Source organism: Anoplopoma fimbria, chromosome 14, assembly GCF_027596085.1.
Source record: "Anoplopoma fimbria isolate UVic2021 breed Golden Eagle Sablefish chromosome 14, Afim_UVic_2022, whole genome shotgun sequence".
Classification (NCBI taxonomy): domain Eukaryota; kingdom Metazoa; phylum Chordata; class Actinopteri; order Perciformes; family Anoplopomatidae; genus Anoplopoma; species Anoplopoma fimbria.
Genome location: NC_072462.1, coordinates 12,902,356 through 12,919,060, shown reverse-complemented (window position 1 = coordinate 12,919,060; position 16,705 = coordinate 12,902,356). Strand labels below are relative to the sequence as shown.

Below are 16,705 nucleotides of genomic sequence, written 5' to 3'. Positions count from 1 at the left end.
AATACATGAAAAAGAGGGTCATATGTTCCTGTGATCTAATTGGTTATCTGGTTTGTTTCTTAATCTTACACATGATGATCTAATTGTTGATTATATTATGTATTAATACTCTGAAATGTAACTAGTAACTTAAAGTCGCAAATAAATGTAGTGGACTAAAAATCCCAATATTGTATTCGTTATAGTATTGTGATTTTTTTAAATATTATATAGGTGGAAGCTTCAAATAAGCCCAGTGGGCTTTCTGCCTCTTCCTGCACTGTAATATCATTTATCAATTGTTATTTGTTACGTTTCAATTGTGCAAATAAACTAAACTAAACTAAACTAAGCTAAACTAAACTAAAGTAAAGTACCTCAGAATTATACTTAAGTACAATACTAGAGTTAATATAGTTACTTTCCACCACTGGGACCTCCTTTATGGAATTTAATCACAAAGATTAATGTGAGGCTTATAGTTGGTTTATTATGTAAATAAAACAAAAAGGTAGATAAAGTGTTCATATATTAATTTTATTCAATATACAGTACCAGTCAAAAGTTTTTATTTTTATTTTTTTCTACATTGTAGATTAATATCGAAGACATCCAAACTATCAAGGAACACATATGGAATTATGTGGTAAACAAACAAATGCTCAACAAACCAGAATATGTTTTATATTTTAGATTCTTCAAAGTAGTTGAATGAGAAGGTGTGTCCACACGTTTGACTGGTACTGTATAAGACCATATATTTATGCCTTATTTTGTATGTCCGTCTAGAATATTCGAAAAAAGTGTGGTGACATATGGCACAGGGCAGAAGAAATAGAAAGAATATTCAAATAAAGTACATAAATTAAGAAAATAACAGTAGATGATTAAATAGGGTTATATATATATTAATGTAATTAAGTACAGCTCATATACTTTATGGAAAACAGAAAAAAATGGGTACTTTGGTCAACATACAGTACCAGTCAAAAGTTTGGACACACCTTCTCATTTTTTTCTACAGTGTAGATTAATATTGAAGACATCCAAACTATGAAGGAACACATATGGAATTATGTGGTAAACAAACAAATGCTCAACAAACCAGAATATGTTTTATATTTTAGATTCTTCAAAGTATTTGAATGAGAAGGTGTGTCCAAACTTTTGACTGGTACTGTATATCATAATATTGGATTTGAATTATTAATGCATTAATGTGTTCATCACTTAAATGTTGCACCTAATAAAGGGATAATTTGTGTATATACAGTACCAGTCAAAAGTTTGGACACACCTTCTCATTCAATGGTTTTTCTTTATATTATTTTAATTTTTTTCTACATTATAGATTAATATTGAAGACATCCAAACTATGAAGGAACACATATGGAATTATGTGGTAAACAAACAAATGCTCAACAAACCAGAATATGTTTTATATTTTATATTCTTCAAAGTATTTGAATAAGAAGGTGTGTCCACACGTTTGACTGCTACTGTATAAGACCATATATTTATGCCTTATTTTGTATGTCCGTCTAGAATATTCGAAAAAAGAAATAACAGTAGATGATTAAATAGGGTTATATTATATATCAATGTAATTAATTACAGCTCATATACTTTATGGAAAACAGAAAAAAATGGGTACTTTGGTCAACAAACAGTACCAGTCAAAAGTTTGGACACACCTTCTCATTTTTTTCTACATTGTAGATTAATATTGAAGACATCCAAACTATGAAGGAACACATATGGAATTATGTGGTAAACAAACAAATGCTCAACAAACCAGAATATGTTTTATATTTTAGATTCTTCAAAGTATTTGAATGAGAAGGTGTGTCCAAACTTTTGACTGGTACTGTAAATAAAACAAAAAGGTGAATAAAGTGCTCATATATTCATTCTATTCAGTATATAATTATAATGAATCTCCTTAAACTGTACTGAAACTGTCAGTACAATACTAGAGTTAATATAGTTACTTTCCACCACTGGGACCTCCTTGATGGAATTTAATCACAAAGATTAATGTGAGGCTTATAGTTGGTTTATTATGTACAGTACCAGTCAAAAGTTTATACATACCTCCTCATTCAATGGTTTTTCTTTATTTTTATTTTTTTCTACATTGTAGATTAATATTGAAGACATCCAAACTATGAAGGAACACATATGGAATTATGTGGTAAACAAACAAATGCTCAACAAACCAGAATATGTTTTATATTTTAGATTCTTCAAAGTATTTGAATGAGAAGGTGTGTCCAGACTTTTGACTGGTACTGTATATCATAATATTGGATTTGAATTATTAATGCATTAATGTGTTCATCACTTAAATGTTGCACCTAATAAAGGGATCATTTGTGTATATACAGTACCAGTCAAAAGTTTGGACACACCTTCTCCTTCAATGGTTTTTCTTTATATTATTTTAATTTTTTTCTACATTGTAGATTAATATTGAAGACATCCAAACTATGAAGGAACACATATGGAATTATGTGGTAAACAAACAAATGCTCAACAAACCAGAACATGTTTTATATTTTATATTCTTCAAAGTAGTTGAATGAGAAGGTGTGTCCAAACTTTTGACTGCTACTGTATAATTATAATGAATCTCCTTAAACTGTACTGAAGCGGTCTGCAGCAGGCAGGCAGGCAGGCAGGGAGGGGTCAGTGTGACACATCCAACCAGTTATCAATCCGGTATCTTCTCATGCAATACCTCCACTCCTCCAAACTGAACTCCGTTTCCCACAATGCCTCACTTCCCCGAGTGCACGTGTCAACACTGCCAGCGAACCGGACTGGACGTCACATTCCTGCATTCCCCTTTTTTCTCTCCTCCTCCTCCTCTCCTCAGCACGTCGGAGTTAAAGCTAACCACTGAGAGAGCTAATCCTCTTCCTCACTCTCTTTATCTTTTTTTTTTTTTTGTTGGTGGAGGAAAACACACCCATGACTCTGCGGATCTGATCTCAGGAGGTGAACCCGGGTCCACCAGGAGTCCCAGTCTCTCTCTTCGGGTGAGGATTGATCTCATTTGTAAGCCGGGTTTTGGAGAGGCTTCTGTCGGAGCAGTGGGAACCAGAAGACGCGCTGGATCTGCTGCTGTGTGAGACCTGGTTCTGTGTGTGTGTGTGGGGGGGGCTTCCACTGGAGATACCTGTTGATCCAGCACAGGTGGACACAAGGTGGTCAACACCACCACCCCTTCTCCACCCCTTCTCCACAAAATGCGTGGCCTCTTGTTTACTGGTGTACTCAATGCCCAGCTAATGTTAGCTCCGGCCGGTTAGCCGCAGAGCTTGCGTCACCATTGTTGGACACCCCTGGGTGCAGGACAAGGCGCCTCCAGATGTGGTCTTTTTGTCACTTTGACACAGAGAGAGACACACACGTGTGCGCACGGGTTGCAGCCAGGTGGACCACGTTTGTGCACAGACGTCCTGCGGAGATGTGGGATGCAGAGTTTAGCAATCCCAAGACAAGCATGGGCGTGGTTAGGAGTGCAACATAGAAGAAGAGGACGGAAGGAACTAGCTGTGGTTCTGGTCAGGTGTTCTGGTCACCTTTTGCATTCAGTTTGGGTTGTAGTGAGCTTTTTTTTTTTTTTTTACTTGCAGGACAGGAGTGACAGTATGCATTCAAATGGTTAGATATCAGCTGGCCTTGGAAAGCAGCTGAGCATGCTGCAGCTCAGCAACAACAAAGAGAGGATCACAGCTGCTGCTAGTTTGTGGCAGGGTAGAGAGACATCCCTGATATACCATGAACATATATATATATATACATATATATATATATAGTACCAGTCAAAAGTTTGGACACACCTTCTCATTCAATGGTTTTTCTTTATTTTTTATTTTTAGATTAATATTGAAAACATCCAAACACATATGGAATTATGTGGTAAACAAACAAATGCTCAACAAACCAGAATATGTTTTATATTTTATATTCTTCAAAGTAGTTGGATGAGAAGGTGTGTCCAAACTTTTGACTGGTACTGTATACTAACCAATACATTTAAACAAGTATTGGCAGATTAATTATGAAAGAAATGAGTTGCAGTGCTTATTTTTTTTATAAATAAAGATGTTTGTATTTAGTCTGTATTTTTTGTAGATTAATATTGAAGACATGAAGGAACACATATGGAATTATGTGGTTTATCTTGATTCTTCAAAAGTTGAATGAGAAGGTGTGTCCAAACTTTGCATATACTGTATAAGACCATATATTTAAACATTTTTTTGCAGTGCTTAATTTTTTTATAAATAAAAAAAGTACAGTACTTTTACTTAAATCAGTACCAGTCAAAAGTTTACCTTCTCATTCAATGGTTTTTCAGTCAAAAGTTTGGTAAACAAACAAATGCTCAACAAACCAGAATATGTTTTATATCATTCAATGGAATTTTTCTTTATTTTTATTTTTAATTTTTTTTCAAATAAAGTACATTGTAGATTAATATTGAAGACATCCAAACTATGAAGGAACACATGTGGAATTATGTGGTAAACAAACAAATGCTCAACAAACCAGAATATCTTTTATATTTTAGTTTCTTCAAAGTAGTTGAATGAGAAGGTGTGTCCAAACTTTTGACTGGTACTGTAAATATAGAACAAAAAGCAAAAGAAGTTGAACCAAATACAAACGGTTGTTTAGATATTGGTTTGCATAATGTTCATGTTATTACTGGATGGTACAAACCTGAACCATGGTGAATGAATGCTAGAATCATCTTGTCATCTTCAAATCAATACAGTTGTGCAGCATAACATTACTGGTATATGGAGAGTTAACGCACTTTCAAAACTCAGTCCTGCCTGCTGTTCTTTTTAAGTCTAGTCTTACTTCAGTTTGCTCATAACATTCCAGAGATTCCTGCCGTTCTGACACTGATTGGATCATTGACTTTAGTGAGATAAAGGAATGTTTTCACTCAACAGAGACCCTCCTGACTCAAAAGTGACAAGATCTGTCACATTTTAATGCAGATAATCAAGACCAAATTTGCATGACTTGTCTTAAAAAGACAGCTGTTTCATTGGAGAATGGCTTAGTGAATTTACCAAAGTTGCCCCCTTTACTGTGGGGCCTCAGCTGCTATAGAGGCATATGCTTATGACGTAGGCCTACTTGTAAGTCCGGTTCAGCAAGTGTCTGTATACATTGTAAAGAGATATTGAACTTGGCTTAGTGTCTGCCATCTTAAGTCTACCCAGACTGATCAAGTCATTTATCAACTTTGTTAACTTTTATGAACATTGTACAAACATTGTTGAATATCAGTAGATAGAATGTAATCATAGCCCTTTATTGATCTTTCATTGGCTTACATATAAGCTACTTGGCACAAGTTCTAACCAATATATAGAATTACTTGTTTGGGAAAAACGGGCCAGTGCTTGAATGTGTGCCTATGCTTGCAGGACATTTTAGAAGTATATATGTACCTAGAAATGCATGCATGTTTGTAAGAAACCGCTAAACATGCACAATATATGCACGCTATATATGACTTAATCATGTTGGTGTGTGCTTGATGACTGAACTGCTTACAGGGGTGACTTGTGAAATTCGAGTAGCCTTTTGCATAGAATCCTCTCCCATTAATCTGATCCAATCTGTGATCTGAGGCTCTGAAATAGCTGGTGGTCGATCAATAGCTGCTCCCTTACCATCTAGCTTTTATATTTTAAAGGACCTTTCCTGATTACATCCCAGCAACAATCCAGGTTACTCTTGATAGTTAAATATTGAACAATGAAATACAAAAGACTATGATGGCACTGTCCCAGAAATAGAAACATATAAGCGTTGCTGATGTTTAAACATGGCCCTGAGATCCAGCTTCATTTAGACCATCTAGGCAGAGTCAGTGCAGTGTCATCCCCCCCAGTGATGTGCAGTCCCAGCGCATATGTCTGCTGCATCGATGTGGTGAGTGATTGAGGCTGTGAACTCTACCCTCGAAGGTTTAACAGTGTCTGAAAATGAGAGAATGATCCCAGAGTAACGGTCACAAATATTGATGCCTTCTGGTTCGTGGGGGTAGCAGAACATAACTCTTACCTCGTTATTATACTGCTAAGACATGGGGTTGTGTTTAGGGCTCTGATGTACAACCAGGTTTATGCATGCAGTGTTTTGGAGAATGTGGAGGAGGAGCGCACAGATCTGCATGCTATGGAGAGAGTGGGAGTAGCTTGCAGTAAACTGGAACACCCTGACTCAGCCTGTGTAGAACAAATCTAGCCTCGGTGGGAACTGCTTCTCATTATCTTTCCTGAAGTGTCTTGGATTAGTGAGTTGGAAAACAGACATCGAGAAGAAGGAGACCATGTGGGTCATGATTAATGAAAACATACAGTGATATCTGGCGGTTTAAAGATCTAGCTTTAGTGCAGGAATGCAGATTAGTTCTCTCTACTTTTTTGAAAATAAGCAATTGCTACAGAACTATTGTCACGTTCTTTCTATGGCCGACCTTTTTGTTCTCAGAGTAACATGTTTTGTCATCATCCCGTGCGTTCAGCCCCAAACATAAATGGCTGCTGCAGCTCTGTTGCCGACCAACCTTTGTTGCCCCTCTTTTCACTTTTGTTGTCGTTCAGCTTCCAGGCCTCAGAAGCTCTACGTACAGTCCATACATGTTGTGAAGCCTCACTTGTTCGCCATGGTTGTGTGTTTGTGTATGTGGATCCGTACAGAATAGCATTGTTGGGCTACAGTCTCACAGTACTGCACATACCCAATGCTCTCCCATTAGGTCACTAAAGGGGTAGAGGGGCACAATGGGGCCATTGTTTTAAGTGTACACACAAGTACACTTGCCCCCACCCCTACCCCCTAGTATGCTACCCTCTACTGCTCTTTTGCTCTAGATTCAGGTCAGTGAGCTCCAAACTGTATGAGTTAACACATTTACTCACAGCTGCTTTCTACAGGGAATAGGAGGCGAGAACTTCTACAGACTCTTTTTGAAGTTGGGATGTCATTTTGCCTCTTAACATATTCCTTAATTGTAGTGTTGTGATAAACCTTGCACCTGACGCTGCATATCTTATAGTGACATCTTTTGGAAAATTACAAGGAGAGGAGAGATGCCACAAACTTGTCCAAATCTCATACTGGCACTACTCTCTCCAATGAAACACTAAAGGACACCATACAGAACAAGGTTAAAGATTCAAATGATTTATTTGTCACATGATGCTCGTACAATATGTACAGTAAATTCCAGGGTAGCATACTTTTTAGGCTGTGCAAAAATGGCTAAGTTTCGCATCAACATCCACACATTTTCTACATTTTATAAAAAGCTTTTTCGGACATTTTGCTGCTTGTTGCTCCTATTACATTTATCCTCTCAAAATAGACTACTCTAAATTATCTTTAAACCCAAGTGTGAGTTTGATAAGCCAGCCAGTCAGTAGTAGACCAGATCAGGAGAATTAGCAGCTCATGTGCTGCATGTGGTGAGAATGTTGACTTGGACTCCCACTGGGGAGACTTTGTCTCATGATCTGCTCTGTTTGGGTTGTGGGGATTATGGTTCTTACTGTTTGGCTGTTGTGTAACCATATCAAAGGCTGTAAATCACTGGTGGCTCAGAGCTTGTTTAACTTTTTTTTTTATGGTACATCCTGTAATGTTTCACTATGGTTGTCTTCTGTAGTGGTATTGTGCCTTTGGAGCCCAGGAGATAATGGTTAAACATAGCCGAGTTGTTTGGCTTTATGTTGCAGTTTCATGCAGAACTGACTTCTTTGTATCAGTATGGCACTTATAGAATGGAATAGTGTTCCCAAATCGCATTAAAATCAGTACATTGACAAATGTTCATGACACATGGCCGAAGTGTGTCCCCATGAGAGTTGAGCTTGTTTCAGTGACTCAAAGTCCATGAAGCAAAACTAAAAGAGAAAGTATGAAGCATATTCCTAATAGGAAAAAAAAGCTAGAATGAGTCAGTCCAAGAAAAGCCCTGCATTGCTCCAACAGTTGATGCTATATAACACTCCTCCTTTAGTGGGCCTGGGGAATTGTTCATTCACAACCTTATTGTGCCACCTAAACTACCTACCGTGTGTCACGCACTGAGTTTAGTTTCTCCAGAACAAAAATGAAGATAATTGCATTATTTGAAAGCTTTTTTTTGCACTTTGTTTGCATGCATGCATCAGGCTGTTTTCAAATGTGTGGATTAGTTGAGCAGGGAGGGATAATTCACAACGTATCATGATCACAATTGTTTCTTTTTGCAAGTAATCAATCTATTCTCTTTTATGAACTACAGATGGTGTAGATTGACATTGTCGCTGCCTTTCAAACTAAGGAAATAGTGTGCTGTCCGTTGTAATGTTGTGTCTGTCTGGCCAGTTCAGTGTCAGCCTGAATGGCGCTGGGCTTCAGACACAGTCCTCGTTTTACTTTAGTACATGCCGCATTTTACAGCCTCGATCTTTCTCTGCTGGCGACCTGTAGGGTCACTGGCTGTCACAGGTATTCCTCCACAAATTTTAGTGCCCTATTCCTTCGACTCAATTACCTTCTCAGTATTTTCTTAGCCTATTTTTCAGACCTCTAAATCACTGATCACATCTCTGAATAGTTCAGCAGCTCAAATACACCCTGCTGCCTCCCTGCAATTAAACCTACCTTCATTAAGTTTATAATGCTCAGCCTACAGCTATATTGATGTTGAATTATACTGTGTTTAAGTTACTAGAATATGCATAAGGATGTTTTCAGAACACAAAGGCACAGTCCTATTTAATGAGATTGGAGAAGATTAAACTAGATATTTTAGAAAGAATAGAAGTAGAAGATTTACCATTTCTTCAGCTACAGCCTAACAGTGAAGCTAAAAGTGTGGCAGGCAGTGTTTTGTTGGAACAGCTGGTAGAATTGAGGGAGGGAGAGCGGGGAGACAGGAAAGAGCAGGGGAGGAGGCTGGGAATGTGGGACTGAAGGATGTAGTTTCAAGGGGAAGGAGAGTGGGGCAGAAGGGAAGGGGGTGGGGTCTCACACCATAATGACACATAATACAGACAGGCCAATGTTACAAGCCACAGACAAGTCAACCGACGAAAAAAAAATGACTTTGTGTGATGCCCACGGCTACAAACTGCTTCATCAGTTAAAACCTTTGTCTGTCTGACCGACTCCCTGTCTTGGTCTGCACTCCACAATCTGTTTAAGGTTTAGCTTCTCACACATTCTAGAGCATCAAAAATTCAATAGATAGTGGATCCACAGAGAAATTGACCGGGAACCTTTTTTGAGAATTTATTCCAGTTTCTCAGTTGAGAATATTGGCGGTTGTTCCTTGTCTTCTTTGCCCTCAGCATTTCCAACAGTGTCTTGTAATGTGTTTTACAGTATCATTGCTTTTTCATCAAGTCTTGAGTTTTGGTAAATGTGAGATGCTTCGGGATGTTTTTTGAGCTCCTGACCTTGCATATTCAGTTTCTCTGTTTAGTCGAAGATTTAGTCTTTTGCCCTACAGGGGAGAGGTTTGTTGTTTTGGGTTGTGATCTTTTACATGACTATATTTGTAGCACTTTTGAACTTTATAATGTCATAACGTTAGGAAGGAAAACTTGTTCATCCTCCACCTGAAGATCATTGATGTAATGTTGTTAAGATGAAAGACAAAACCCACTGAAAGCAAATCATTGTAACCACCACTTAAAGCAGATTTTGAGTGGTGTCTTCTGAAACACAGCGGGATAGTAAAGACTTTGAGTCAGGTCTATGATAAAGACACAGAACCGGTGTTTACTTTGGATATGGACGATGATATTATCCCAGGTGACTATATTGCATACAGGCCTTGTGATTGGTTGGTCCTCCTGCAAAGTAAGCACATGAACTAATATGAAAGTATTACACGGAAGCTAAAATGAAAGGAAATCATAGATGCCAAGACCAAAAGGCAGAGAACTAGATGAGTGTTGAATGAATGGCCGGGTCAATATAGCTATTGGCAGCAGCTTCCCCTCAGGCAGTAATTCTATACCACATGTCAAGGACAAGAGTAGGACATCGGACTGAGCTGCAACCACGACCAATATGCATCAAACCCATTGTTACAACATCCAGACTGTTACTATCGAATGCTTCTCCATTCATTTAAACTGTGTAGTAATTACCCAATATAACTCAGCCACTAACTGCAGCCTCAGATATTACCCGACTGTGGAATCGCACCGACGAGTCAAATAAACAAAGTGAAATGAACGGGCAATTCAGTCTGATAACCATGCTAGCCAAACTAGGAAGTGGTATAACCTGTTATGACTGGGTGGGAGCTGTCTATTTCTGAGCTGAGCTGGGACAGATGTAGGGCTGTAATCAACCAAAGAAATTCTTGGTCGACTGAAACCCTGAAATTTCGACTAAAAATCGACTAATGGGGGGGGAAGAGGCATCACGTGCATCTGCGCAATATAATAGCCCATGATTACCGAAAATATATACTGATATCAGCACAAGAAGGCAATTAAACACAAAAGGCAATTCAGGGAAAATTATCTTTATTAAACATCCCAGATCATGTACCAAAAATAAAGCAAAGGCATGATTGTCTGGCGCGCTGGCACTGAATATCCAGGTTCCAAAACTTTTAACAGGTTCTTAAAACCTTGGCCTTCCACGACACCAATGGGCCTCATATCCTGAGCAATAAAATTGACAATTCCTTCTGTGATATCATGTTTGCGTTTGGATGATAGAGGAGGCTTAACATCCAGCGTGGTCTGGGTGTATCGGAGGGATCCTGCAGTTATAAAACGAATAAACGATTATTAGACTAAAATATTGAAATATGTTTAATATGATATTAATAGGCTATAATATTGAAATATTACCGTTTTTAGATGATACGCCATGTTTGTAGTCGAGCTGTGATATGCAAACTGTTGTTTGCAAATTTTACATTCGACTTTTTTCCCGCCACACTGCCGATGTCATTGACATGGATGTAGAGGAGGAGGACTCAAATGAAACTTAAATGAAACGCTCAAAATAAAAATAAATATTCAGCAATTAAACCACCGGACGTTGAATAACATGGACCTTCTTCAGTCTACCTGTCTCTAGTGGGTTGGGCTAATCCAAAATAGTGAAAACAAGGGGGTGTTCTCTGAAGACAGGCTGTTTTCTGTGAAACAGGGCTCTGAAAACACCCCCATTAGCACTTGGTACTTTCCTCCTGATGACGACTTTATGAAATTAACACGGCAAAAAATCGACCAATCAGAATTTTGGTCGACCCAGAACGTATCGACCAATAAGTCGACCAGTCGACTAGGACTTTACAGCCCTAGACAGATGTTGGTGTTGCAACATTAATGGTGTGGTTTTAGCACGGCACATGATCTAGCATGAATAGGAGAATCTCGTAGTTTTAAGATAAGAAACACTAGGAATAAGTAATGAAATAGTAAAAAACTGAAACTAAACTTTCACACAAAAAGTGCAAACTTAATGCACACAAATGTGTATATGTGTGCCCATACATGTACAATATGTGCATATACAGTGCAGCGACCAATGAGGTTTTATACATCACATGTGCTAGTTGTTGTTTCCAGCTTCTCCGAATCCAGCTGACTGCAAATCACCAGGCTAATCAAAGCCTTAGTAATATGGATGGATGGATTAGACTATTGACATGTATGGATTATACCTCAGTAAATCAGATTAGGGCACGGTGACCCTGGTACATAGTATGCAGAGATTAAGGCAATAGTCCTAAATGTACAAGAAAGCTCTTCCCTCTTTGCTGTCCCTTGAGCAGGAGACCGGTTCAGGTTCCAGTCTTATGCGCTACGGGGGTGCTGTCCTGTAATTGAACCTGAGGTCTGATCCTCAAATGGAGCATTCTCTTCTTGGTTATACTAACTTAGTAGTTGTAAACATGATCTATAGTGTCGATGGTACTTAAAAAAACAATTTAAAGTTATTTTTTGTCGTTCTGTTGAAATTGTTGGTGATTTTATCTTTTTTTTTTTTTTGCTTTGTTGTGTTGGTAAGATACTACATAGTTCAGCAGTTAGTGAGGTAAAACATGATGAAGCATAAGAGCAAACTAAAGAAAGTATTTAGGATATATCACTTAGCCCTGTAGCACAAAACCAAAGCAAAGAGTTTAAACTTTGTCGGGCTGACTTGTTGGCTGCAAATGAACAGGGCTCCCCGGCGAGTCCCGAGGGCTCAGCAGATACCATTCTGCGTGCTCCAGGGCAATAAATCCTCTTTGCAGGGCTGGTGATCAAGCCATGATGTAAAGGAGCTTAGTAGCAATAGACAGCCTGGCAGGAAGCTGCTTCCCTGTTGGCCACAGGTCAGGTGACCACACACACACACACACACACACACACACACACACACACACACACACACACACACACACACACACACACACACACACACACACACACACACACACACACACACACAACACAGACAGGAGGGAGACAGGCAGGGAAGAGGTGGAAAAACAATGAGGGAAATGGACATGGGGAGGTGTATGAATGGTGACAACAGAGGGAGGTTGGACAGAGAAGTTAGCAGAGATTACTTTGAGGTTTTTTCAATAGATGGATTTGGTTTGATCTGAGTGAGAACACAACCTTGGCCTGCTGCAGATCCACACCAGGACAGTCTTGCTGTTGGACACTTTGGAAGCAGGCAGTGCATATATGGATGTTTGTTTGTCAGATGTTTGTTGAGGTCATGTGCCTTCTTTGAGTGTTGGGAAGTTGAGGGGAGCCAAGGTGAGAGAAATGCCACATTGTTATTGTTGGTATTCAAGGCTGCCACTAACGAATATTCTTATTTTGTTTATAAGATTGTGAACGATTCCAGTCATAGTTTATTTCAGCAAACAGTCCTAAACCCATAAACTTTTACTAACCATAGAGTTTACTGTTGTATGATAAAATAAAAGTAAACCATTAACACATTTCAGAAGCTGAAAATAGATTGTTTGGTATTTTTGCTCAAAAAATGATTAAAAGCATAAATTGATTATCAAAATGGTTGATTTTGATAATTTTTTTGTCAATCATGAAATTGATTAATCTACTTATTGTTTCAACTGAACAGATACTGTACTAATCATGTCGTTGTTTTGATGTTGGCAGTCTTATTGTAAACACAGGAGATGAGCGTCTAACATCTCTCCGTATCTTTCTCTTCCTCCCTTCCTCAGGTCACTTTCCTCCCTCCCTCCCTCCCTTCCCCTCCTCCCCTTCCACCTGTCACAGCTCCGGTTGTCATGGAGAACTCTTCGGTGGCGTCTGCGTCGTCTGAGGCTGGGAGCACACGCTCACAGGAGATCGAAGAGCTGGAGCGCTTCATTGACAGCTATGTGCTGGAGTACCAGGTGCAGGGGCTTCTGGGAGACAAGGCTGATGGAGACTTGGACTTGGACAATGGAGGCAAGGTGCCACAGGTCAGAGCTTTATTACATTAATGGATGACATGATCTCATAAGTCCTATATCTGTGGGCAGCAGTGATTCTTTTTAGTGGGGCCTCTGGTTTTTGTTCTTTCAAAACAGCTGCCCCTATCGTTGTAATGTGTATGTAAATGTAGACAAATGTGGAGGTACCTCCACCAAACACTGCAGCTGGAGGAAAAATACTTAGTTTGAGACTTTACTTTGTTTATGGTTTTGTTAACATGTAAACAAACACCCCTTTCATAAATTAAAGTACCTTCTCCACCCAATTTTTCCCACCAGTGGACAGATGACTGCAACAACAAGAAAGATGGCAGCTGGACGTCTTCACGGGGGAGAGGCTCAACCAAGCCAGTAAGTGGCTGTTGTGTCCTGCATACTTGTTCTGTCTCCTCATCCCTTCCTTTACTTTTTGAAGGCTGTTTTTAAAAAAATTTACAGTGCACAAAACAGGACAAAACTTTCATGGTGTAATTGAAACTATTGCAAATCAACAACATATTGTCATAGGGATATAGATAATAAACTATGGAACATGTCAAGCTACGTTAAATAGGCAACAACATGGACCTGTTAAAACAACACAAATGACAAAAAAAACTAAGAAACACCTAAGTGCTCAAAGCTAGCTATTTACTTCCTGATATTCGTTTGACAGATAATATTAAATGCAACACCTTAAATATCATGTCTTTTCAATAATCTGAAGACAACCCAAAAAAACAATGTTGCTAGGTACGAGTCCTTCATTTTTTCCTGATAATACTAAATTGTGGACAAAAGAATAATCATAGAAATAAACAAACAAAACAAAACAAACAGAAAAATATATATACATGAATATAACCATTATTACAACCAGTACAATTTTTCAGAAATCAACATTTTTTATTGGGGACCCATTCAAATGACCACCTGTGGGTCCCAGGGACTCAATACATTGAAAAACCGATCAACACCTCTATGAGGGCAGTCCTAGTTTTACCCAATAAACGGGTGGAAAATATTCATAAACACTACTTCAGAGTATTCGAGGTGAACACAGTGTTTACGTGTGTTAAGCCTCCACTAGAGTCCTGATTCTACTGCTACTTCCATGTTGTTGTTGTTGTTGTTGTTGTCGTCCTCTTCTGTGCTCATCTAGACCCTCTGGTCTCTGAAGCATCACTTTTGATTAAATCGTAGGTTTGCTCTGCCCTCTCAGCTCTGTATGTTGGTGTAGTCTTTCCCTCTCTGTCAACTGCTCAAGTGTGTGATTAGAAGAGACTGTAACACCAGCCGAAAGCGATCCACAGCTCCTTTTGCTTGCTTGTGGTTGCTGAAGTCAAAGTATGCTCTAAATGACTAACATGGGATGCTGTGAGGCTAGAACCAGTAATTGAATAACCCTAAATGAATTATCAGTCAGTTTGTCTGCTAAATATCTATGTGTGTATGTGTGTTCGCTGGTCTGCTGTACAGTCTGCAGTGGTTTAGAGTATTATTGATCCCAAGAGATTCATTGGTATGATCCACCAAGAAGCGAGTGGTGAAGCAGCATGGGTGAGAGGTTCAAAGAGCAGAGTGAGCCAAAAAATGAGGGGAGGTAAAGAGAGGGACTAGAATTGATATGTCAGTATTTATGTCAATACATTTTACATTCAGCTTCTGAAAGTGTAGCGTCCAAAACTCGTAATTGAAACTAGAGTTTTGACGACCTTTTGGGATGTCAGAATATAATAAAACTCAAAAACAACCAACAACAATTCAGCAGTAAAAGAGACAAACATGTGGTGACAGGAACGTAAGCTGTTATTTCAGATCAACAATCACAGCGCTGCACTATTCTATATGCTCTGAATTGTTTTTGTTAAGAATACAACACAGGTTGTCGTTACACTCCTATAATGCTTTTAAACAAAACGTTTAGAATTGCACACTTGCTTCAATTGTTCTTCAAAGTTTTTGTTCCCCACTGTAATTAACTATGACAGAGTATAGAAAAAGTAACCAGTCCTTTTCTTTTATCCCCTCTCTCAACTCCACAGGACGAATGGGAACACAGCAGTAACGGCAGCACCGGTTCCAGGCCCAGTTCAGGGTCTAGACCAGGGTCTGGATCACGCTCTGGCAGCAGAGGCAGAAACAACCAGTTCACAGGCCCTGCCATGGTACAGATGCACCCGTGTGTTTGTCTGTTGTCTCATTTGTTTTTCTACTGCCACCACATTCCTTCAGTGCTCATAGAAATATCAGCTGCAAAAGAAATGAAAGGGAACATCTTGGGGAGACTTTGAGGAACCAATACTTTGGTTGCTGTTGTCAGGTGACTGTTGCTATGTTGTATTGTTCTGTGGGGAGTCTCAAGCATCTAATGATTTCCCCACAAATCAAATCTGCACCATCATTTGTGCAGATATTATGTTTAGGGGGCACTCCACCAATTTTAGCACATGAATATTAGTTTACTTTTCTTAATGGGTACTACTCAGCCTGTTTAAACAGTTTAACCTCACATTTCTGACAAACTGGATGTGTGGCTATTTGAAAGACAAGGGCATTTACCAGGCAAAGAGGGTCGAATGGCAAATGGGTATAGGAACAAACCTTTTTGGAGCTTGACCCATACTGGGAACTAAAACTACTAACTACTACTACTTAAACTAACTTTCTGGAATGCAGTAATAAAAGAGAAAGAAAATACTATGCGCATTGACTTTAAAGCCTCTTTAATTCATCCAATTTTTATTTCAAAAGGAATCTGCTTTTCAATAAGAACAGTTCCAGTGGTTCACCTGTTTATATTAGTTAAATACCAAGTACGTGATGGCTTCATAAGAAGTGTTGTGTAGTCATACTTAAAATATTCTCCTTGTGTGTCATCTAGAACGGGAACAGAGAAGGCTCCTTTGACATCCTGGGGACAGACATATGGGCTGCCAACACAATGGACTCACGCGGGTAGGTGCCTCTCTGTTTCATAAACCAAATATGTTGAACAGTCTACTGGGTCTGTATTCCAAACATAGTTTTCTTGCGGGTCATATGACTGATTTAGACACGCACTGATTCTGTTTTGCCTCTTTTGCTCTCATACTTTGTAACAGTCCTCTCACTGTCTTTGACTTTATGTTAACCTGACTTTGCTTGGCTTATCTACATCTCTATCTTTTTCATTTGAGGTCTGCTGTTTGCTAAATCTTGATAAGTTTTCTCCTGGTTATCCTGAGCCAGTATTTCCCAGCT

At 38.9% G+C, this 16,705-nt stretch overlaps 1 protein-coding gene across 2 annotated transcripts in view; it reads left to right on the top strand.

Annotated features, from left to right (window-relative positions):
* Positions 1-2,738: 2,738 nt before the first annotated feature.
* ctif (CBP80/20-dependent translation initiation factor) overlaps positions 2,739-16,705 on the top strand; it is a 46,870-nt gene continuing 32,903 nt past the window's right edge. For both annotated transcript variants that reach the window (XM_054613064.1, XM_054613063.1), the window contains exons 1-5: positions 2,739-3,020; positions 13,229-13,471; positions 13,763-13,834; positions 15,508-15,630; positions 16,347-16,420. In XM_054613064.1, coding sequence (XP_054469039.1) covers positions 2,754-3,020; positions 13,229-13,471; positions 13,763-13,834; positions 15,508-15,630; positions 16,347-16,420 — 779 coding nt within the window. In that variant the 5' untranslated portion in view covers positions 2,739-2,753. The remainder of the gene's footprint in view (positions 3,021-13,228; positions 13,472-13,762; positions 13,835-15,507; positions 15,631-16,346; positions 16,421-16,705) is intronic.